Source organism: Canis lupus, chromosome 2, assembly GCF_011100685.1.
Source record: "Canis lupus familiaris isolate Mischka breed German Shepherd chromosome 2, alternate assembly UU_Cfam_GSD_1.0, whole genome shotgun sequence".
Lineage (NCBI taxonomy): Eukaryota > Metazoa > Chordata > Mammalia > Carnivora > Canidae > Canis > Canis lupus.
In genome coordinates this window covers 73578741-73603487 of record NC_049223.1, presented here as the reverse complement: position 1 = coordinate 73603487, position 24747 = coordinate 73578741, and the positions used below count along the sequence as shown (strand labels likewise).

Genomic DNA, 24747 nt, shown 5'->3' with positions numbered 1-24747 from the left:
ACAGGCACCCAGCACCCCGTGCCCAGTGATCTGAATGTGACTGGGGCAATAGCACGGTCAGATCTGATCATCTTTTATTGAAGCACCTCTAGTAAGAGCATTCTGTTGAGTGCCAGGAATAGTTCCTAAAAAATATCCTTAGTCTCTTAAGAGGCTCTAAGAAACCTTTGCCTGGAAACACACATCCTCTGAACACAACTTCATGTGATCAGGAAATAGCCATCATGGGAAGATTCAAGAAAAATATTACTGGAGGGAAGAAAAAAAAAAAAACCTGTCCCAGACCTGAAAGAAATGCAGAGGTCCTATCCCTAAAAGGATTTCATGCGCCCAGAAGATCTCACCATACAAGATGGTGCGGTTTTAAACAATGTGCTTTGGGGTAGTGGGGGCATCACTGCAATCATCCTAGAAACCCCCATGACAGGAACATTCCAGTTGCTACTCCTGCGTAACAAATTACTCCAAAACTTGGTGGCTTAAAACAATTACCTTACTATGCTCACAGATTCAGGGGGTCAGGAACTCAAACAGGGCACAATGAGGGCAGCTTATCACTTTACCACCATGTCTGCGCCCTCAGCTGTAAAGGCTCGAAGAGTAACTTGATGGCTGGAACCACCTGAAAGCTTTTTAATTCACCTGTGTGGGGCTGACGCTGGCTGTTGGCTGGGGGCTCAGAGGGGCTGGCGGTCAGAAACCTTACACGTGGCCTCTCCGTGTATTTTCTCTCTGGCTGCCTGGCGCTTCCTCACAGTTTGGTGGCTGGCTCCAGGTGCCAGCGTTCCAAGGGACAGGAACTGGAAACTGGCGGTGTCTTAAGGTCTGGGCCTAGAAACTAGCGCATCATCCCTTCTGGTTTATTCTGTTGGACAAAGGTCCAACCAGATTGAAGGAGAGGAGCCGTGGGAGGAGTCCCTCTCCTGGGGTGGGATACACTGTGTCAGCAGAGTCTGGGAAGTAAGAGCAGCCACCCTGGTTTCTTTGGAAGCTGAGAAAGAAACACTTGCGTTGTTTCTTTACAGATTAAGAAAAGTCTCTGTGGATTATGTCATCAAATTAAATGCAACCGCCTGAGTATGGCTCTGGGGATACTGTGGTAATAGGCTATGTTTTGGGTGATTTTTTTTTCCTTCTAAATGTTCTTCCTGGAGCTTATGTTGGCCAGCCTGACCCATTTCTCTTTGCTAATGTAACCTTACATAAAAACCTCATCATACGGCAGAGTCAAGAGAGGGGTTACAAACCCAGGCAGCCCCAGGGGAGGAGGTGACAGGAGCTGGGGTCCAGTCTTTAGTAGAAACTGACCCACGCATGACAAATAGCTTCACACAGGACCGTGGTGCACATGCAGTCAGCCACCGTGGCTGATCTGGCCTCAGCCTGGTGACAGGCTCTCCTCTGTCTACTGGCATGAGCCCCTGGAACAGACAGCTAACCTGCCTTGAGTGTGGTCACCACAGACACCTGCTTGGTGGGCTCAGTCTGTTGAACCCAACACATTTACCTTTAACACTTCTGGGTGCCAGACCGTAGCTAGGCCCTGGGAACTGTGAATGAGCCACAACTCGCTCCAAACCCTCCCCACCCAGGGTAAAGGACCTTTTATTCACAAATGCTGGAAAGTGTTCAAGGCAGGAAAGGACAGCAGTGAACAAAACAGGACTCTCCCCTCCAGAAGCCTATGCTCCTTTAGGAGAAAACAGTAACAAGGAAATAGGTCCACATATAATGTCTTGAGATAAAGGTCCTGAGGAGGATAAAGAGGTGAGGGAGAAGCAATGGAGGGAGTGATGGAAACTGCTGAGGCCTAACACAGAGCAGACTTGGAGGGCTCTAGGAGCAGTACACGATAGGAGTGGGGGTGGGGGGGTGGAGACAAAGCTGAGTGGAAGCCAGGGCCAGATCACAGGGTCTCTGAGTCCCATGGGAGCCATGGGAGGGCTTTGAGCAGAGGGGTGGCATGTGAAGGACTGGCATTTTCACAGGATCCTTCTGGCTGCCACATTGAGGACAGACAGGTGGAGGTGTGGGTGGGGAGTGCAAGGGTAGAAGCCCAGGAGCCAGTTAGGAGGCTCTTGGAATAAATCCAAGAGAAGAAGGTGGCTGGACCAAGGTGGGAGCACAGAGGTGAGAAGTGGGTGGAGTCTAGACCAGGATTCGCTGTAGGATGGGACATGGGGAGGTGAAATGCAGAGGCAAGGACACCACTCTTGTTAGGAGGGCTTGGCATTAACTTCTGTGGTTGAACAGATTTGGGCAAGCAGGTTAAATGTGAACCACCTGTGACCTCCCAGTGGCAATACAAGCAGGGGCTACGTGAGAGGGGAGGCTGGGAGTTGGCATCTGGGAGCCCCGGTAGTGAGTCACTGAGGGAATGGAGAGGACAGAGAAGAGGAGAGACCCAACCACAGAGCCTTTCCAGAGAGATCTGGAGAACAGGAGGAAGCCGCAGAGGAGCCTGGGAAGGCCTAGTGGCAGGGGTAGAAGGAAAGACAAGAGGAAGAGTGGCATCCTGAAGACCAGTGTCGGCTCAGAGTGCACGCGATGCCCGGGAGAGTGAGGGTGGCCGTCAGAGACAGAACAGCCTGGTGGCTAGTCTGATGCAGACCAGAGCCCTGCTCTTACAGAGGGACGGAGATGTGTAGACTGACAGTCTACACAGTGGTGAGGGAAGTGGGGCAGCACTTGTCCTGGAGATGGGGGTGCACAGAATAGGGGCCTACGGCGTGGGCCCTAGAGGAGCTGGTGAAGTTTTCTCAGGAGAGGAGGGTCAAGGGAGGGCAGAAAGAACCTCATGTAGACCACAGTGGTGGTGATGAGAGTTGCTTCCTGAGCAAGGTGGCACCAAGCGGGTTTTAGATTGCCCCGGGAGGAGGAGGGAGGGGGACGCAGTTCCTAGCAGTCCACAGAAGAGTCACAGAAATTGGGGCATCTAAAGAGGCCACAGGGAATGTGAGTGGCCCACTTGGGCTGGGGGCTCTGGCCTTCAGGGCTGTCTGGAGATGAGGTACAGGGAGGCAGTGGGAACCTTTGACCTCAAGGAGCTCACAGTTTGTTAGAAGGTGAGCAAAAGCCCACCATGCAGGCAGAGCAGGAGTGATAGGTGCATGATTGGGAGCTCCCTCCGCAGGAGGAGGTTGGCTGGGTGCAATCAGGGAAGGCTGCTGGTGAGAGGCAGACCTTTGAGAACCTGTGGGCTTTGAGTATGCCCAGATGCACATAACAGTTTTTTTGACAGAGGAGAGCACAGACACAAAGGTATGAATGCAGGAGCATGCAGCACGTGTCCAGGAAGCATAGCCTGATGGGAGATGAGATTAGCCAGGTCTTTTGGCGTCAGACCCAGAAGCTTCACCCCTTCCCTTGTTGCATGGGTACTTGGAAACCATTGCAGCTTCCTGAGCTGAGGAGGGACACAGTTGGATCTGGTTTTAGGAAGACAGGTTAGGCAAGAGTGTGCAGGGTAAATTTGAGGGGAAGGGCAGGCGTCCCAGAGGCAGGAAGACCCTTTGAGAGGTGAGATGCACACCCGGATCAGGGGCGTTGATGGCTCAGCAGCAGACACAGGTGGGACCCAGTGACACTTCCGTTAAGTTGGGCCAAAGGTCTCATGCCACACTGCCAGTGTGGGAGGGGCCATTGATGCAAGAGCTCCCTAGGGCCTTGGTGACCCCAGAAGGCTTGCGGAGGGGCTGCCCAGGGCCAGTTGGGGGCAAGGAGGGCCACGCTTCTGTGTGTTGGGGTAAGCTAACATGTACCCAGCATCAGCACCAGCTTCTTCCTATCCACTGCCCCATGTAGCCCTCCCTGCAGCCTATGAAGTAGGTCCTGCTGTCATCCCCATTTTGAAGATGAGGAGCATGAGACTCTGAAAGATACAGTGACTTGCCTTGGCACACAACTAATACGTGACGGAACCAGAACTTAAACCCACATCTCCCTGACCTAGGCCAGTGATTCAAAGTAGGTTACGGGACCCCAGAACTAAGAACAATGAACTGATTTAGCAGGCACTTGCTCTGTGCCAGGCACATACAGGGGTCTTTGTCAGAAAGGCCGGGCACGTCTGTGATGCGTTTATCCCAGCTCAGGGACCTGCAGTGGCTCCCCAGGACCTAACCCAGTGGTCTTACCTCACTTTACAGATGAGAACTTTGACGCTTAGAGCAAATACGTTGCTGGCTCAAGCTGGGGTTTGAACCCAGGGTTGTGTTCTGTAACACACCTCACTGCCTCCTGCCCCGCAGGAAGGGCGGGGGCGGTCCTTGTGCACAGTGAGGGTTCAAAGCTGGAGGTGGGAGAGTGAAGCCAACCTGGAAGCTGCCTCAGGGCCAAGCTGGTTGCTTGACTTTTTGTCCCCCTTTGGGTCTGTGAGTACAGATCCTATGCCTGTTCACTGAAGAAGGGTGTGTGTGTGTGTGTGTGTGTGTGTGTCCATCCGTGTGTCCACGTGTCCCCCGCCCCAGGCTGGCTGCAGGTGCAGATAGAGTTCAGTTCAGGATCGGGCCTTCTCTCTCGGTCAGCCTGGCCCCTGGGCAACCTCTGGCCTGAAATGAAAGGCTTTCCAATAAGTGCCTTGCTGGCCGGCTGCCCAGCTGCGTGGTTGCGGGGGCCGGGGTGAGGGACCAACCGAGGAGCGAGGAGCGATGGAGGAACCCGAGAGCAGGGTGGAACCCTGCCAAGAAATCCCTCAGTGCGCGGCTTCTCAGCGGTGCCTCGGAGGCATCTGGGGAGGAGAGCTGGTCGCCAGGAGCCCTGGCTGCCCTCCTGGGCCAGCCTAGGCCCTGGGGCCTCCGGGCTCAGGCTCAGCCCAGGGAAGAAGGGTGCGTGGGGTGAAAACACCAGGCAGCCGAGGGCGGGATTCGGAAATCAGATACTCTGGGCCATGTCTCCCTTGGCCTTGGGCTTCTCTTCAAGCCTTCACTGGTCACAGCAGCCTCCTGCCCCTTGCAGGTGGGGCAGGGTTAGCAATCAGATCCGACTGTTTTGACAGGGCATTGAGAGAACTTGGGTTCTTCTCCTTTGGTCTAATCCTGGGCACGTCCCAACCCCTCTCTGGGGGTCCTCTATGAAATTTAGGGGCAAGGCAATGGGATCTTAAAAATCCCCTCGGGGACACCTGGGTGGCTCAGTGGTTGAGTGTCTGCCTTTGGCTCAGGTCGTGATCCCAGGGTCCTGGGATCAAGTCCTGCATCAGGTTCCCTGTCCCTGCAGGGAGCCTGCTTCTCCCTCTGCCTATGTCTCTAGTTCTCTCTGTGTCTCTCATGAATAAATAAATAAAATCTTAAAAAAAAAATCCCTCCAGGCCCTTAAAACATCAAGTGTGAGGCCTTGTTTATAGGCGTCAGAGCCAAGAAGACAGACACCAGGTGGGCACACGGTGGCCAGGTGCATCTCAGCATCTATGCATCTATGACACATCAGTGTTTCTGTGCCTCACTACCTGTTTACCTCACAGGAAAGCCTTCCCATTCAGCCTTTGGCCCGCACAGGGGAAGCAGCCAGCATAAACCAGGAAAGATCAACTGTGTTTGGCTTTGAGTGTTTTCCTACCAAATCCTTCAGTGAAGGAGAGGTTGACATTCTGGAAATTCACTTCAGCCTCAATACTGAAACCATCCTGGGATGCCTGACTCTGGATTGGGATGTCCCTGCTTCTGGAAGTGGATTCTAAAACCTCCAGCCTTATGGGGCACCTAGGTGGCTCTGTCAGTGAAGCATCTGCCATCAGCTCAGGTCATGATCTCAGGGTCCTGGGATCCAGCCCTGCATCAGGCTCCCTGTTCAGCCTCTGCTTCTCCCCTCCATTTGTACATGCATTCTCTTTCTCTCTTTTTCAAATAAATAAATAAAAACTTGAAAAATAAAACCTCCAGCCTTATCCTTCTCCCATTTCTCCTGATTTCACTCCTATCATTTTTCCAGGCCATGCCCTTTATCAGACCTTGCCTAGCATAGAGAGGCAAGTTTGAGTTTTGGGAGTCTTTGCCTGCAAAGTCAACACAAGCAGCAGTAAGGAAAGCACTAATTAAGGAGATTAGATGCTAACTCTGAATGAAAGGGGTACCTACAAAGCCCAAGCTTATGCTTCAGACCCTAGAGGGGCTCAGCACTATTAGCAAGCTCCAGAGCTCTGCTGGGGGAAGGTGGAGGCTGTGGTTCTCACTGCTTTTTGAGCCTCTGCAAGGAGGACACTGAAGAAACAATCAGTCCTCTTAAGCTACATGCTGGTGTCTAAAGGAAATTGCTGCTACCTATAGTTTTAAGGAGTTGATGTAAGGTGGCTACCTCTTCCAGGAAGCTCTCCTGATAGCTCCCAGGCACATCTCTTTCTCCCTCCTTTCCGCCTTCACCGTATTTTGCACTCAGGCCCTGGTTGTGCCACATGGAGAGGCCTTCCTCATCACTCTCCTGCCCAGCCCACGTTGTGGAAAGCTGTGATATTTTGCATCATTATCTCAGCCCTTATTCCCAGGGCAAGAGTCTAAGGCCCTGTGGAGGGGCCGGGTCTCTTAACTCATGCTTTCTGTACTCACCATCCCAGAGCGGCCACAAAATCTTAGCTTTGTGCCTTTATTTGGTTTCTTTGCCCAAACTTTTTTTTCTTTTTCTTTTTTTTTTTTTCAAATAGAAATACATTTCTGGTTATAAAAATAATCCATAAGCTGAAGAAATCAAAAAGCACCTATAATCCCAGCACTTGGAGATAACCATTGAATCACATCCTGCCAGACTTAGTTCTGTGCAAGCTCATCGACATTTGGCATACGATAAAGAAATTATATTGTGCTTTTTCCTCTTTTTTTGCAACCTACATTTTCTCACTTAACAGATCCCAATAAGCACAGGTCTACCTCACCTGCATGGATGACTGCATAGTGTCCTATTTTATGTTTGAGCCACATTTTATATAATTAACCCCCTACTGTTGGATTTAGAGATTTTCCCCCAACTTTTCTCCATTATACACAGTACTACAATAAATCCCTTCCTGGATAAATATTTGTGAACATCTTTTTTTTTTTTTTTTTTTTTTTGGTCTTAGAATAAAATAATGGAATTGAAAAGTCAGAGGACTGGCATATTTATTAAGATTTTGTAAACCAAATGCCAGTTCACTCTCTCCCCAGTGTCACAGAAAAGTGGTGGGTGCCTGGCTGGCAAGGATGGTTGACTTGCTGGCAGATGTGAGTGGACTAAGGCCTGGGAAGTGGTTTGGCCTGTGAACTCGGTGTCCCAGCCAGCTGCCCACTGTCTGCTGCCCTGAGGAGGAAGCAGCCCAGGGCGGGTGGAAAGAGGGATGCTTGCCCCTGGACTCCCCTTTGAAGACTGGTGGCCCTCGGGTCTCCCTGGATTGTCCCTGGGTCATCCTTGGCCTGCCAGCTTGCCCAGGCCTTTACAGGGGGCCTAGGGAATGGTGGCTTGTGTGGCTGGGGATGGAAAGGACAGGAACGAGCCTGGGTCATGCCTTCAATCTCTGTGCCTACAGGAGGCCTCAGTGGGGCAACCATCATTGACTCCCTTGACACCCTCTACCTCATGGAGCTGCAGGAGGAGTTCCAGGAGGCCAAGGCCTGGGTTGAAGAGAACTTCCACCTGAATGTGGTGAGTCAGAGACCCTTGGGTTGTTAGAGCCAAAAGGGGCCTGGAAGGTGAGTGGGCAGCTCCACCCTATCACTTCTGAGACTCTGGCCCCACGCTGCACAGCAGAGCAGTCCTGGAACTGGGGCTCTGTGCACTCTGCGTAGTCCCCTCTGCCGAGGCCAGCCTCAAGGTAGGGGATCACTCCAACCCCGGGCCAGCCCATGAGTATTTATCAGCCTGTTCTCCCCTGGGAGGAAAGACAGCCAGCGATCCCTCCTCCCCCTCCCTGCGGTGCCAGGCGCCTAGGAGGTCCCTTCGAGGGCTGAATCTGTCACACAGAACAGGTACAGCAGAGGAAGTAAATGTAGAGGGGAGGAGTGGCTTATCTGCTCAGAGCTGCTCTAACCTGGAGCCCCCACCCCACCCTCGGCTGCCCTCTAGAGATAGGTAGGAGGATGGGGAGCATCGGGACGACAGTGACAAGGACAATGCCTAATTCACAGGCTAGTTGTGAGGATTAACTACCGTGGAGGGTTATAACAAGCATTATAACACTATCAGGTCTGATACGGATGTAAGGTGGTATCCTCCTCCTCATCAACACCATTGTTTTGAGGCATGTTAGGCCTGGTAGTCTGTGTGAGGAAGCTTAGAATCCTTCCGTTTCCTGCCATATTGAATGAGAGAAAGACCAAGGTGGGAGAAGGAAGGGGTGTCTTCACAGGCCCACCTTGCCTCTGTGCAGATGTAGATAGAGAATGAGCATCTGGCAGCTACTGTGGTTCCAGGAGCTGGCAGGTCCAGGGGAGCCTGGGGACATTCGAGCAGGAGCAGGCTGTGGCAGGTTAGGGAGGGTCCTTGGAAGAAAGCAAGATGGGATCACATCCCCTCTTTGGCCCTTGGCTTTCTCATCTGGAAAATGGAATGATGACCTCGCCAAGCACTGTAGGCTACAAGAATGAACAGCTTTGCGGTGCTCTGTCAGTGGAAAGGCTCTGCCACTTGAAGGGACGGTCGTTGTGGTCAGGAATAAAAGACTGTGATGTGGGGATCGCTGGGCGCAGGAGAAGTAATCGCAGACACCTTTAGGAAGCCGCACAGGGTGCCAGGGAGGGCGGGGCTGGGTGCTGGGCCAGCATCTCACCTGTACCCCTCAGCGCCTCACAGCCGCCCTGTTCAGGATGAAGAGCCTCGGGCAGACAAAAGCTAGAGATCTTGCCTGAAGTCCCAAAGCCAAGTAAGAGGCCAAGGTGGGATTTTAACCTAGATCTGGTCCTTGGAGTGATGGCTCAACACCACTGATTTGCAGTCCAGACCTAAGAAAGAAAACCCTGATTAAGGCAAGTGTGGACTTGTCCTAAGGGCTGCAGAGCTGAGGCTGAGGATTGCTGGTTACCTGCAAATGTCTGCCTGGCATCCCTCCATCTCAGCCTCAGCTTTGTCCTGTTTGCCCCAGAACCTCCTCAGAGAACCTTCCCTTTGCCCTGTCATGTCACCCCAAGGAAGGGCCCCCCCCCCCTACTGCTAAGCCAGGAAGTTCCCTCAGGAAGGGGAGGTGGCCGGCTTAGAGAGTTTGCCTCCCCTCAGGCTAAGCTTCAGCCAGCGGCTCCCCACCAAGTTCTTGAGCTCCTTGGAGAGCAGCCAGGCATAACTTTGCTCCCATGGCCTCGGGCAAGGGCTAGGGAAGGAAGCCAAACCCAGCGTTTATTTGTAATGCTGTCAACGTGCTGTAGTGGCCTGCCAAGCAGGTGCTGATCCCTCTCAACTTCTGCTCTGAAAACCAGCACCCAGCATATCCGGGCCTGCTAGGCAAGGCCCTGGAGCTCAGCACCCAGCACCAGTGTGGCCAGATCATCGGGGTAGGGGGCTGTGGCTGGAGTGACCTGTCTCAAGGGCCTAGCTGTCCCTGGGAGCCTTGCAGGCTTCTCACAAGTGTCCTCTCACCCTACCCTCACCCTCCTCTTTCCTGCCACCCTGCAGAGTGGAGAAGCATCCTTGTTTGAGGTGAACATCCGGTACATCGGAGGACTCCTCTCAGCCTTCTACCTGACTGGAGAAGAGGTAAGTTGGCCCTGTGAGGACCCTGAACCCTTCAGGTGTGAGGCGGCAACCCCACTCCCTCATTTCACCAGTGAGGAACAGGGATTCAAGGGGATTTGCTCCAGGGCTACCCATGTCCACCCAGCCTCCACGGTGCCACCTGCAGGCTCTTCCTCATCTTCAGTCTGCTGCTTCCATTCTGCTGCCCAGGTGAGCCCCACTGGCTCCCACAGTTGGTAGTAAATTCTCTAAGGACGACCACTAGTCTCTTCCTACAGAAGAGACTTGCACAGCCACCCAGCAAGCTGTGGGCTGAGCACGGGCTTGTAGAGCTGCTGGACTGGTTTTTGCAGATGTTGCTTTTCAGAATTGATAAAGCCAAGACCATTGTTTCGTGATTTCCACCCCTGGGGGCCCTTGGCCTTGTCCTGCTCCACAGCCACCCCACTGCTGCCTGCCTGGCCCAGCCACCAGCCTTCACTGCTCCAGGTAGGAGCACTGGTCTCAAGGGGCAACAGGGAGAAGGGGCAGCCACTGCTGGTCACGTGTGCGAAGTGCAAGGGACTCCGGCCCCAGGCAAGCTGTGTTGGCTTCCAGCAGGAGGGCTGAAAAGTGTGAGGAGGGCAGAGCCCTGGGCATGGAGTCAGAAAACCTGCGTCTTACCCACACCACCCCTGCCTCGGACCTTGAGCTAGGCCTCTCCCACTCCTGGGCCTTGCTTCCTTCCCCACCATGGGGATGGGCTCACAGAGCTCTTGGGAAATGGGATGGGAGGGATGAGGTTTGATGCTGAGCTGACCAGCTCCAAAGCCCATATTCTCCATGCTGCAAGAAAATTTTGAAGACCACAGAACTCTGCAGAAATGAGAGGCTCTTCATCGCATAGTCCACCCCCATGAACGTGCAACACAGCCCAAGTATTTGGGTGTGAAGTTGACCAGGTCCCCAGGACATGGGTCCTCCCTCAGTTGTGTTCCCCATTATCCAGAGGGCCACGCTGCTCAGCACAACCGCTGCTCTAGGGCTAGACACCTTGGCTTTGGCCCTTTCCCTTCCCTGTACCTCTCCCTGCTCTGCCCACCCAGAGAAAAACCCCTGCTAACTCCCAGCGCTTGTTGTCTGAGGAGGTCATTTCTGCTCCCCTGCAGTTTAAGGCTGCAGCTGCAGGGGTTCAGAACAACAGGAGTATGCTCTCCCTCCCCAGCCGCTTCGGGCCTCTCCAGCAGCCTCCTCTCTTCAACAGAGATTACCACTTGTGGCAATTTGTCCCCAAATAATTGTAGTTGGGAGCCCTTGGCTTTGAGCCACATAATGCCTGAATTTCATTTGAAAACCCTAGGACATGGAGCAGAAAAAGGCACCCTGTTGGTTTGAGTACTTAGCCAGCCTCCCTGCCACTCCTGGCCATGGGAGGTGGACACAAGTTGTGGGGGTGGGGGAGGGAGTCGTGCAGCTGTGGGCTCACAGGAGGTCTATCTGGGGGCCAGCAACTAAGGGAGGAGCTGGCGCCCTTCAGCCCTGATGCTTGACCCCCATTTCTCCCTCCTCTGAGGCTATCTGTGATTCTGAGAACTTGTTTGAGGCCTCGGCTATCTAGTGATCTAGTCTGGCTGGGTCTGAGGACCCAAAGGAAGGGAGGGCCCCCAGGGTGGCCCTTGGCTTCATGCAGGATAGAAATCAAACGTGAGCCAAGAGGAAGTGAGAGCAGAGTTTGTTGAAGACATAGAGTGCAGGTACATACAGAGCATCTGGGAGACTCGGAAAGGAAAAGGAAAATAAGCCTCTTCTTTGCTCGGGAGCTGAGTGTTCTATTGAGGATTGTGGTCTGATGTACATGTTCTCTCAGGCATCTGGGAGCTGGTTAGAACAAGGACGAGGGTCCAGGGGCCCTGCATAAGTCACTTATTCCTTGGAGCCAGGGAGCCATGGCATTGAGATGTCTAGTGTCAGTATCTAGAATACACACAGGGTAGCCTCACCTGGTCATTCTTGCGCAGTCATTCCTTAGATGGTATCTCTTATGCTAGAAGACTCCAAAGGAATCATTGAGTCCTTGATCCTTACAAGGAGGGCTACATCATGTATACCATAAGGTGTGTAAAGCAGGGTGCAGGTGCTAGCAGGGATAGAGACAGGAAGAGGAGCCTAAAAAGCATCCTTCATGGGTCACTTCAGTTTCCCAATATCACCAGAAGGATCATCATTCTGACTCTCTAGGAAAGAGACTGGACAATGGGGCATGGACAGGAGCACCTGGGATTTAGAAATCCTTCACAAAGCCCAGGGAGCCCCACAAAGCTCCGAATCCCTGAGCAGACAAGCCCAACTCTGTCCTCCAGCCCCTGCTGATCCCTCTCTGTCGCTAGCACCTCTGCAGGGCAGAGGCCATACCCCATGGGCTCTGTCTCATTGGTCCCAAACACCCCCATATGGTGGGATCTTCACCTACTAGCAGGTGCGGGAATTGAGACTTAGAAGGAACTTGCCCAGGGCGCAGTCCCTGAAGGCTGGGTTGGGTCCCCAGGGCTCAGCCACACTGGACCAAGGCCTCCCCCTTTTCTGTCCTCCATCTCACACACTGGGTGCCTGTGGACTAGGTCTTAGGATTCTTCAAATTTCCTACAAATGTTTGTGGAATGGTGCCTGAGACCCCAAGCCCCTTCCTGGGCCAGGCGTTTCTTTGCTGCAGAGGGAACCTATGGGAGGAGACTCCCCCGCTGGGTAGGCCATTCCTACAAATCGCCCATGAGAATGGCAGGCGTGATGACAGACACCAGGTGACCTTTGCATAGCTCTTCACAGTTTATGTAGCACATTCACTCATACATCCTCTTACCTGATTTCTAGAAGAACCCTGTGAAGCATCCAGGGCACATGCACAGTTCCATTGTGTAGATGAAGGTCAGAGACCGTATGTAGCTCACATGAGGTTGCAAAGTGGGAAGATTTGAACCTGGGCCCTCACTCCCAACCCAGAGGACTTAACACTCTACAAAATATAATTCTTGCTAAGTTTCTCTCACCTTGGTTCTGGAACCTCTGGGCCCCTGACTGTTGCTTACCATGGCTGTAGCCACATCTCTGTTGGAAAGGCAGTTTGGTATCACTTAATAGCCCCACAACCTTGGGCAGATTGCTTCTCTGGGACTCAGTTGTATCCTCCTCAAAGTGGTCAACACCTTGCCCACACACACTGTTGCAGGGATTGAAGGTCCTATAGATAAGACACCTGGCACAGTGATACGCTGTGATTTATAATAAGTAATATATATTTGGTCTTCATCCCATTTCTGGCAGACCTCCTAAAACCCTGGGAATTTCCTAAGCGCTGAGAGCAATAAATGTGTCTTTTGTTATGGTAATTGGGTGACTTGGACCCCACCTGAGGATACAGGCTGGTTGCCAGGAGAACCAACCACAAGGTGAGAGGGTAGTTATTTTCAGTTCCACCACCCTGACTTCCAGGGATGGGAGAGGGACTGTGTTGAATCAGGAGTCAATTGGCTGTGGTTTAATTAGTCATACCCATGTAATGAAGCCTCCATAAAACCCCAAAAGGAACTGGGCCACAGAGCTTCCAGGGTGGCAGAGCACCAGAAGATGTGGGGAAAGCGCCATACCTGGAGAAAGCATGGAAGCTCCTCCGTGCCCCTTGCCACATACCTCGCTTTAGGCATCTCTTCCGTCTGGCTGTTGCTGAGCTATATCCTTTTAATTTTTTTTTTTTTTTTGCTATATCCTTTTATAATAAACCTGTAATCCAGTAAGTAATATGTTCCTGAGTTCTGTGAACCACTCTAGCAAATTAAACCCACAGAGGGGTTTGTGAGAACCTCTGATTTATAGACCATTGATCAGAAGCCCAGGTAACCAGCCAGACTCAGGACTGGTGTTTGAAGTGGGAGAGGGGAGGGACTGTGGCCGTCTTGTAGGACTGAATCCTCAAAACTGTGGAATCTGATGCTATCTCCAGGAAGATAGCGTCAGAACTGAGTTGAATTATAGGGCACCCAGCTGGTGTCTGGCGAATTGCTCGGTGGCATAGGGAAACTCTCCCACACACACACACATAGTGGAATTGGGTTCAGAATCTGTTCCACACCTACTCATTTCCAAGAGAATAAGTAGGACTTATATTCTTCTGTTCCTGGTGATACCACTCTTGTCCACACATACTCATTCAGCATCCTTCCTGGTGTGGTTGAAACCCTGCAGGGCCCGCCAGCAGGAGGGCTTTCCAAGGGTAGAGACATGGACATTCCTAAGAGCCTTGAAGAAGATTTAGCTAGGAGTCCTCAGGGCAGAGGGCAGCAGGTCAGCTGCCTGGATCCTCAGCACTGGGTTCAGGTGCCAGGGGTTTCCTCTGCGCCTCTGCACTCAGCCTCCTCTGAGTCAAGTGACAGTATCAGGAGCTTCAAATAAGGGCCCTTTGTTGTTGCTAAGCCAGTGGCTCTGGGGCAAGGCTTTGGAATCTGGCTTCTAGACAAGCTCCTGCAGGGCCTCAGATGCAGGTGGCCCCCGGGCCCACTTCTGGGACAGTGGACACTGTCCTCTTCTCTCCTCCATCCCTGCCAGGCCCCAGGTGTGGTTCTTCCCATCTCACTCCCTCCCCTCTTGGGCAAGAACCACAGCTGCCCTCAGAGGCCTCGCAGCCCCATCCCAGGTGGTACAGGGAAGCCCTCCCTGCTGCAGTCCCTCCACGGCTGCCTTGGCAGTTCACTGCACATCTCGGGGCCAGGGGACTCAAGAAGACTTTGTTTGGCAGCACTCGGGAGGTCAGCAAACTGGCTCCCCCCGTGAGCTCGGAAGTGAAAGGAAATGTGTGTTGTTTGACCTGGAGCAGTTGCTAAGGAACTTATATCTCATGTTTTAAACAATAAATAATATTTACTCTGAGGGGGCAGCCCTGATGGCTTAGTGGTTTAGCGCCGCCTTCGGCCCAGGGCATGATCCTGGAGGCCCTGGGATCGAGTCCCATGTCAGGCTCTCTGCATGGAGCCTGCTTCTCCCTCTGCCTGTGTCTTGGCCTCTCTCTATTTCTAATAAATAAATAAAATCTTAAAAAAAAAATATATATATATATATATATATTTACTGTGGGTTTGCTTTTATTATAAAAATAGCACAGAGAGACAAGCCAAATGCAGAAAACAAAATTCCTCCATAAGCCTACTCCACACCCCTAGGAGAGCATTGTTAATATTTTGCTGTATTTACTTCCCAACCTTTCCTCACACATCCAGTGTGCATATAATTTTTACTAAAGTTGATTGCACTATATCAAAATATATTTTTCTTTTAACAAACTACAAACCCTTTCTTTGCTATTAGTCTTCTACATCATTCCAGTGGCTGCATGGTATTGTGTTGCATGAATAATCCTAATTTAATCACTTCCCTATTGTTTGATATTTAAAATATCTCTGTTTTTCCACTGTTACAAACAACACTGGAATAAATAGCCATAAAGTTAAATTTTTACATCCTTGATGACTTATTTCCTTAGAATAGATTCCTAAGAGGGAAACCACAGCGTCAGAAGGTCACAGGTGCTTTTGTTTTTTGTTTTTTGTTTTTTTTAATAATAAATTTATTTTTTATTGGTGTTCAATTTGCAAACATACAGAATAACACCCAGTGCTCATCCCGTCAAGTGCCCACCTCAGTGCCCGCCACCCAGTCACCCCCACCCCCCCGCCCTCCTCCCCTTCCACCACCCCTAGTTCGTTTCCCAGAGTTAGGAGTCTTCCATGTTCTGTCTCCCTTTCTGATATTTCCTACCCATTTCTTCTCCCTTCCCTTATATTCCCTTTCACTATTATTTATATTCCCAAATGAATGAGACCATATAATGTTTGTCCTTCTCCAATTGACTTACTTCACTCAGCATAATACCCTCCAGTTCCATCCACGTTGAAGCAAATGGTGGGTATTTGTCATTTCTAATGGCTGAGGAATATTCCATTGTATACATAAACCACATCTTCTTTATCCATTCATCTTTCGATGGACACCGAGGCTCCTTCCACAGTTTGGCTATTGTGGACATTGCTGCTAGAAACATCGGGGTGCAGGTGTCCCGGCGTTTCACTGCATCTGTATCTTTGGGGTAAATCCCAGCAGTGCAATTGCTGGGTCGTAGGGCAGGTCTATTTTTAACTCTTTGAGGAACCTCCACACAGCCGTTCAAAATCTTTGGGATACAGCAAAAGCAGTCCTGAGGGGGAAATACATCGCAATACAAGCATCCATCCAAAAACTGGAAAGAAATCAAACACAGGTGCTTTTGAATTAGAACAGGGCCCCTGGGTGGCTCAGTGGTTGAGCGTCTGCCTTTGACTTAGATTCTGGGATCGAGTTCCGTATTAAGCTCCCCACAGGGAGCCTGCTTCTCCCTCTACCTGTGTCTCTGCCTCTTCTCTGTGTCTCTCATGAATAAATAAATAAAATCTTAAAAAAAAAAAAAAGAGAGAGAGAGAGAGAGAGAGAGAGAATTAGAACAGTGTGGGGGAGTCAGAGCTTTCCACAGGGCCCTGAGGCCTGGGGCCTCCTTATGGCTCCTTGGCCATCAAGTTAGGAGTTTAACCATTCACCTTCTCTGCTCACTCCCATCTGTAAAATGGGTTGGTGGGTAGATTAAGAATGTCAAGGGAGAAAGGCCCTTCCTCTGGTTTTGCACATGGGGTAGCAGTGCTTTGCTGAGAAGCACACAGAAGCAGCCAAGCCGAGAGAGAAGGACTAGAACCGGGGGCCAGGCAGGGCTCCCAGTCCAGTGATCTTCCCACTCTGTCAAGTGTGCTTCCACATGCCCCGCCTGTGGCATCCTGGTCCTGTGGTGTGGGTAGGCACCAGCCGTTGGTGATCACTGCCCTGGCTGCTTCATCCTACCGGTGGCCATCCCAAAGCACAACTAGAATCATGGAGCCTTCGTCATAGTCCTGACACTGTCATTTGGGCTCTACAGCTATTACCTAATTGTCATCCCTCCTCCCAGCAGCCTCTGAAGGAGGCAGTATTGGTCTTATTTTTTGAGTGAGAAGGGCATGACGCTCAGAGGAGGTGCCTCGGCTAAGGCCACGTCTCCAGGAATGTCTAGAGTCCAGAACCTGACGCAGCACCCCTTCCCTCTTTAGGCCCACAGCTCCTGGGTTACCCCTAGCAGGAGCAGCTTGGAGCAGGGATGGTGCCCACCCGGGCTGGTTCATGATGCCCTGTGCTGCTTCCTTTACAGGTGTTCCGAGTAAAGGCCATCAAGCTGGGAGAGAAACTCCTACCAGCCTTCAACACCCCCACGGGAATCCCAAAAGGTGTTGTAAACTTCAAAAGGTAGGACATCTTCTGCTTTCCCACTTGTGGCTTTGGCTGCATCTGTGGAAATTGAGGCACAGGGAGAGGACAGGACCTGCCTTGGGAATCAAAGCAAGCCAGTGGCACAGTGGAGACTAGCCTTAGCCTCGGGCTCTCGAGGGCTGATGTTTGTCACCAAACAAACATCAGCTTGGGATTCATAAGGCCTGATCTTTCCTAGGTGAGAAGTGATCGTCCCCCAATGCTGCCTTGACTCACAGCCCTACAGGTGTGCCCAGCTAGGGTCAGGAGCCAGTAGGTACATCACAACCTCCCACCATGACAAGGTACCCCAAGCTGCTAGGAGGTCTCAAGACCCTGAACAGAGGGACCACTGGGCTGGGTCTCCAGAACCCAGTATCAGAACCCAGAGGAGCTTCTGGGGGCATCTAGCCCACGGAGGCTTGGACTCCAAGGAGAAAAGGCCTTGGCCAAGGTCACGTAAGCCAGTAACTGACCATTCCAGGACACAAATCCAGAACTTGCAACTGTTTTTAATAATACTTATTGGAATATTCCCCTCTTTAAAAATAGTAAATTCTTACTGCAGAAAATGTGGATTATATCAAAAGTGTTAGATAAGATCAGAGAACTCCCATGTGGTTCCACAAATCAAAGAAACCATGGACTGGCAATGCTTCTTTCTACTGGCTTGGTTTTAAAACATTGATTCTTATTGGCTCCTTCCATGGTTTTGCTTCCTCATCTACAGCTTAATTCAGTGTATGAACTGGAGACTTTCTGGGTAGTCACTAAGTCACAGAATGTCAGAGTGGAAGGGACCCTGGGAGATGCAATGAGAGAAGCATGGATCTGGGGCTGCCACTGAATCCAGCTCCAAAGCCTGTGGGGGCTTCCCTGCCCCCAGGCGTGGCTGCACTTCCCTGTTGTGGGAATAGGAGTGTGTTTGTATCCACTCATTTTCCAGATGCGGCGATTGAGACCCAGAGAGGGGAAGGGATGGGGTCAAGTCAAGAGAACTAATGGCCAGCCAGCTTTTCGATCTCTGAATCTTTATAAAGCATGAGTCTTGCTCCTGGGGACCCTCAATGCCCCATTGTCTTGCCTTTCCTCACTCTGTTCTTCCTCTGGTCGCCTTCCTCAGACGGCTTCCCTGGTCGGCAAAGGCCAGCTCACCTGCCACCTGTGCCGTCAAGCCAGAAGCGTTTTAGCCTCTCCCGGCCTGCAGGTACTTCATCTGCTTCCTTATGGCCTCGTCATGTGCCTCTTCATGGTCCCTGCTGGCCTGGGAGCTTCTGGATGACAGGATCCATGTCCAGTTCTTTGCTCATTCCTTCAATAAATAACCGTGCTAGGTACTGTGTGCAGGATAAAGGATTAACAATGACTCTGTGCCTACCCCTTACTGAGCAATTCTATGGCCCTGGCATTGTGCTAAGGGTTTCCATACATTGCCTCACCAAGTATTCCTCACAGCAGACCCTTTGAGGGTAGATATTTATATTATCCCCTTTATTCAAACAGAGTCTTGGAGAGATGAAGTAACTTGCCCAAAGCCTTATAGCTAATAGGTAACCAGGGCTAAGATTTAAACCAGTTTTGTTACAGATTGAAAGCTCTGCTCTTAATGCCTGCCTGGCCCTCCCTCAGACAGGAACCCTGCTGCCCCAGTGCCCATGAGGCTCTCCGACACCCCCAAGTCTGGGAGCAAGGCTGCAATATTTCCCTCTTACCAGACTTCTCTGTTCATCTCCTAAAGTGATGTCTTATGTCAGGATTCTCGATCCAACAGTAGCTCCTGCAAGCTGCCTGGCAGGGAGGCAGGGGCCCCGGGCTCTGGTCCAGTGCCTCAGTTTCTCTCTGTCCTGGGGTGGGTCGGCCTGCCCTGCTGGGGGCCTCGCAGGGGAGAGGGGATTTGCCGAGTCAGCCACTTCCCTTACAGTCTCTGTGCTCGGAGAGCATTCCTAGGGTGTGGCCTCACACAAATCTCACCAGAGGCCACAGACAGGCCCCCAGGGCCAATCAAATCCATTCTCGGTGCCAGGGTTGACTTCTCAGAGCCGGACATTTGGACCTCTGCTCAGATTCCTCTCCCACAAACACTGATCCTGGAGAAACACAGCCAGCCATCACAGAGCCGAGACACACACGCACATCTTTGTGGCTCTCTCACCCAGGGCTGGTTTCTCGGGCCTCACTGCCTGGAGTCTAGGATAGGACCTTGGCTCATCCTTCCCCACTCTGTGCAGGGCACTGCCCACCCCCAAGGCCTGCAAGCACAGCCCTGGCTGCCTGCCCTGTCCCTGTCCCTCAGAGCCTAGACTGGATGCGACACAGATCCTGACATTTCTGATTAAGAAAATGCATTTATTTTTAGGCTATTTGCATACTGCCAGTGCTGTATACATATGTATGTATATGCATATTTCCTGGCAACACCTCCCTTTCATTTTCTGGGTAAGAGAGTCTGTTGCTAAAAAACACCACCCTGTTCCACCCAGGGGAATATCAGGGATGTTTGTGGCCCCAGTGGCTCTGCATTTGCTCTTTGGAGAGGGCCTGCTGCTCGGAGCTGGGCCACACACCTCTGCTGCCCCTGCTCCCGGCAGGGCTCCCTGTGGGCAGCTCTAAGAGGAAGGGCCAGACTGGGTCCCAGCGGGAGGGCTAGATAACTAGGCCCTGCCCCAAAGTGAGTGTGACTGCTCCTCCTGTCTGGGAGGCAGAGGCAGGGACAGCTGTGACCTGTGACCTGGGGGGACCACTGAATCTGAGAGAGTGGCAGTGGCCAATCCAAGGATTAATCTCTCACACACGCAGCCTCACACATGCCTACACACCTGATTACCACCCACTCAAATCAGGCTGAGATACACATGTTGGCCTGAGTCACACACTTGCAGCCACACACACACAAGTGACAACAGGCCGCAGATCCAATCGCAGGCCTAAAAGACTGGGAGGGGGGCAGAGGGCAGAGCTTCCATGAGCCCACTGCCTCACAGGGCTGATCAAAAGACCTCCTGGTCTCTGGATGCTGCCCAGAACAGATGCGTTTGGGACACAAAGTACCTAAGATTTGGATTCAGATTCAGTTCTACCAGTTCCATCACTTGCTGTGTGACCTCGGAGAAGTGTCTCCCCTCTCTGAGTCTGAGCATCTTCACCTGTGAAATTAGAATCATGGTATCTACCTCCGGAGTTGGACGTGAAGATAAAATAAGATACTACAGCTGTCTGGCACCCATCAGGAGCTCAATAACTCAAACGATAATTTTAATACACTATAAATACATGATTTAGATTGCATAATTGCATAATGTTAAAAATGACAGTTATTACATGCCTAATTTATACCTCACGATAGCCCTGGGAGGTGTGGGTACAGTTATTTAACAGGTGAGGAAACAGGGCTAGAGAGATCAGCTGACCTGCTCGAAGTTGCCCAGCCGGGCTGCTGCGGGAGCCAGCATCTGAAGATGGGCAGGAGAGGGAAGGTGCCCGCCCACTGCCAGCGTCTGCCCAGCGCTGGTCTGCCTGTCTGCCAGGCTGGCTCCACTGCAGGAAGCCCACTCGGGAGGGAGGGAAGAGGAAGGAGAGGCTCATGTGGGGGAAAACGAGAGCAAAAGACTCTCTGAGCAAGACTCAGGTGGGTGAATGGTGGCTGTTTTGACCTTGAATTGCTATGAGGGCAGGAAGCATCCATTATTCAGGAAACCCTCCACGGGTACCCACGGCTCCCACTGAGATAGCCGGAGAGAGAAGTCTCTCTTGGCTTGGGGGTTGCGGGGGGGGGGGGGGGGAAGAGGGACAGAGAAGGGGACACCTTCACTTTCCCTCTGGGGGGATGTGGGGCGATCTGGGTGGAAGACCGTTAGGGGATGTGCAGAGCCCAGTCTGAATCCGGCCTCCACCACCTCCTGGCTCCGACCTTCCAATAACTTCCCTCCCTGAGCCTCAGTTTCCTCTTTGTATATTGGAATGAATGATGCTTTACCTGTGGGCTTTAAATGAAGTCAAGATGCAAACAGCTTGACCCAATGCCTGGTATCTGAGTGGCTCAAAAAACAGAAGCCGTTTTATTTATTATCTAGGAGCCAAGTCTCCTCTCTGCCCATCTCTCCCCACCTGCCCATGCCCCTCAAGTCAGGGAAATACCCAAAAAGGTGGAGAAAGGAAGAAGGGCCCAGTGGTTATCTCTGTTTATTGAGGCCACTTGCTCCATAAGATCTAAAACTTGATTCCTCCCATCTATTTCTAGAAGTTGAGACTGATGAGTTTGACGTTAGAAACTTTATTCAGGCCAGATAATGGAGCTGAGAGAGGAGAGGGGTAGCCTCAGGAGAGCCCCAACCCGCCCCAAGGAAAGAGGTGCCCCTCAGATGGCAAACCGTGACCTCCCTGACCTGCCTTCGCCCACGCCTGCCTCCCTTGGTCCTGTCCCCAGCAGATGGACAGACAGAAGCCAGTTCCTAGGGAGGCAGAGCTATCCCAGCAGGGAAGGGGAGGGGCTTCCCAGTTGCCAGGGCAGAGCCAGCCCCCTCAGCCTGCTCCTTAAAGCCCTTACAGATAGAGGGGGCCACTCCACCCTGCTCTGCCCCTACCTTGTCCCCCTGGTTGTCCTAAATGTCCCACAGGAAAGATCATCATGATACACATGAGGAGACTGAGGCATGGGGAGAGGAAGCATCTAGCCCAAGGCTACCTCTGTTCTGCACTTTTCTCTTCCCTCTTCATCCCACAAAAGCCCTAGGAACAGAGACCAAGACCATTCACTCTTGCCCAGTTTAATGATGCATGAACTTAGGTGCAGAAGGTGGGGATGGTGTGCCCCGGGCCTCTCAAACTTGATCCTGGCCCCCTGGCTACAGAGATTGAAGTAAAAACACCTGAAAAGGCAGCATCCTTGCTTATTATTATGTAATTAAAAGAGAGGCAGACCATGCAGTGGTTAGCACAAGCCCTGGCATGAGGCCAGCCTTGAGTCCCAGCTGCTCCACGTGCTGTGTGATGGCGAGTGGGTGGCGTCACCACCCCAGGCCTTGTTTTCCTCATCTGTGAGAGGGGCAGATAGGAGGACAACCTGCGACCCCACCTCTGTGCTCTTCCTCCTTGGAAGCACCCAGTACCTGGAAGCAGGACTGAGCCTCTCCAGTGAGGATCGGTCTGAGATGTTCATGAGACATTCATGATTGACAGCTGAGAAGCCCTTTTCTCCGAGAGGCCCTGTATCTTTTATTCCTAAACCTTGAGCTTCCCAGGGGTCCAGCAGCTCCAGACCTATGGTCATACCAGAGCCACCTGCCTGTCAGGTGTGGGTTCCACAGAATTCCAGGAGGGGCCACTGTGGGTCTTTGGGCAGCACTGACAGTGTGGGGAGAGGGAAAGGCCAGGTGGGGTCCCCACCTTTCATCTGCCTCCATTCGGACCCCCCACAGCAGTTTACCCTCCACACGCAGCACCATTGACTGTGAAGCAGAAAGTGTTCTGTGGGGTCTTTGAGGTCCCTGTGCGTTGGTGATACTCCCTGTAAATTTAGCCTAACTTGAGTGCTGGGTCTTGGTCACCAAGGCAGCTCTGCCGTCATCCTTGAGTCCACACATCTCACAGGGGCTGCTTGGTGATAGAAACAAAGAATAGTGTGGGTGGACAGGCCTGGGTTTAAGTCACCCTCAGCAAGTCACTTCACTGCCCTCAGTGTCCTCATCAGCAAAATGGGGCTATTAGCAGTGCTGCCTCCCTATTAACAGGGAGGAGTAAGGGAGATCAGAAGCCACAGCTCCCAGGACAGGGCCTGGCACGTTATAGTGTGTGCTCCCCCCACTAAGCAGCCCCCCCAGCAGGCAGGTGATGGGGTGCTTTTGTCTTTCCACAGTGGCTCCAACAGGAGCTGGGGCTGGGCCATGGCAGGGAGCAGCAGCATCCTGGCTGAGTTTGGATCCCTGCACTTGGAGTTCTTACACCTCACCGAGCTCTCTGGCAACCAGGTCTTCGCAGAAAAGGCAAGTGCTCTCCCTGAATCCCCCACCCCCAAACAGCTCCTCCCTCTTCTGCCCACTGAGAGCGCCAGGGGGGGAAGTGGGGTCCCCCATCAGCAGAGGGGGGCCTCCAGCCACCACTGATACAGCCAGTAGCTGCTTGTGGAAGCCCTGAGAGTGCCTGAAGCCAGGTGGCAAGGAAGGTGAGCACAGGGAATAATCGGGGTCCTACCAGGGCAGGGAGGAGATGAGACTGCCAGCGAGAGGTTTTCGGAGGTTTTCACCGGCGGGTGTCAGCTCAGTGGCAACCACGCATATGTGAAATCTGGAGAGAGTGCAAGAACCGAAATCCAGGCACCAGCTAGCTCGTATTGGCAGGAATTGGCCACCAGGTGCAAAAGTCCCCTTTCCAGAGACAGTTAACTTTTTCATGTGAGATCGGCTGCCTTTTCCTTCCAGATGCCCGCCTAGCTCATGTTGTCAGCAGGCTGGCAAAGCGATTTCACTCTACAGCAGAGGCACACGTCTGTCCTTCCTCATTGTTACGGAGCTGGCTAAGGCCGCGAGGGGTGCCGAGAGCTAGCATCCAGGCTGTCCGCCAGCCTGAACGCTGCCCGCTCTGCACCTCTGTGAAGCCCTTCAGAAGAAGCAGCTCCTCCACATTACAGCCCTTGGCAGTCCCACTGTCTGGAGCTGTCTCCCAGGGTCTAACCCGAAACCCAAGGAAGGGAAGGGTACACACACCCCTCTCAGATGGCGCCCAGGCTCCATCAGCAAGTGTTCCTTCCTGAGTCCTGCCTAGGGAGATGAAATCCTCCCTCTTAGAAGAACCCTTTGTAGGCCTCCCGTTCCCAAAGCCCAAACGTTTTCTGAACGTTAGACTCGTGGGGTGCCCAGGGAGCCGGAAGATTCACACCTCCACCCAGCAGCTCCCAGTCTTGTGTCCACCAGCCAACCTCAAAGTGTGCCTTTAGGAAACTTACCTCTGGGCTGTGCCCAGGCCCGGGAATCTGCATTTATAACAAGCACCCATACGCTTTTTGATGCCAGATTTAAGAGCACTGCTTTTTTTTTTAATTAATTAATTTATTTATTTATTCACAAGAGACGCAGAGAGAGAGAGGCAGAGACACAGGCAGAGGGAGAAGCATGCAGGGACCCTGGTGTGGGACTTGATCCCAGGACCCCAGGATCACGCCCTGGGCCCAAGGCAGGTGCCAAACCTCTGAGCCACCAAGGTATCCCAAGAGCACTGCTTATTCAGTGTGGGAATCCCCCTGAGCATTCTTGGGAAGCTCAAGAAGAGCTCTTCAGTCCCTTGATCACTTCTCTGTGTTGGGGTTCTCTACCCCCCTTAAATAGGCTGTCATGTCAGACCTGCCTTCAGAAGCTTTCCCTTGTACGGGGAGGACTCTGGCATCCTGTGACACCCCACCTTGAAAGTTTGTGGAATAAGTTCAGTCCCTTTTCCTGATAGGTCTTATTTCCTCCAAGCCCTCCCGCCCCCATGCTCTTGAGTCAAACTCCTCTGGGAAGGTTGTGACTGGCTGACATGGAGTGGGACAGGGAGCTCCTCTAGTCCCTGGCTAGTCTGGACAAAGTAGCTACCCCTGCCTGAGCACCTGCTATGCATTGTATCTCTAACCATCCCTCCAAACCCTGAGGTGGGTCTTCCTCTTATCCACATTTTACAGAGGAGGAAACTGAGACTCTGTCCTGGGTCATCCAGCTGGTAAGTGATAAAGTGAGGATTCAAGCCCAGGACTCTCTGACTCTGAAGCCCACGTTCTTCAAGACGAGATTAGTATAGCAGGCTTCAGGCTTTTCCCCTCAAGTC

The 24747-nt window shown here is 52.2% G+C and overlaps 1 protein-coding gene across 6 annotated transcripts in view; it reads left to right on the top strand.

Moving 5' to 3' along the window:
• The window catches only part of MAN1C1 (mannosidase alpha class 1C member 1), a 148647-nt gene that overhangs the window by 96240 nt on the left and 27660 nt on the right, over positions 1–24747 (top strand). For all 6 annotated transcript variants that reach the window (XM_038531541.1, XM_038531545.1, XM_038531544.1 and 3 more), the window contains exons 3-6: positions 7493–7608; positions 9568–9648; positions 16859–16953; positions 22808–22934. In XM_038531541.1, coding sequence (XP_038387469.1) covers positions 7493–7608; positions 9568–9648; positions 16859–16953; positions 22808–22934 — 419 coding nt within the window. The remainder of the gene's footprint in view (positions 1–7492; positions 7609–9567; positions 9649–16858; positions 16954–22807; positions 22935–24747) is intronic.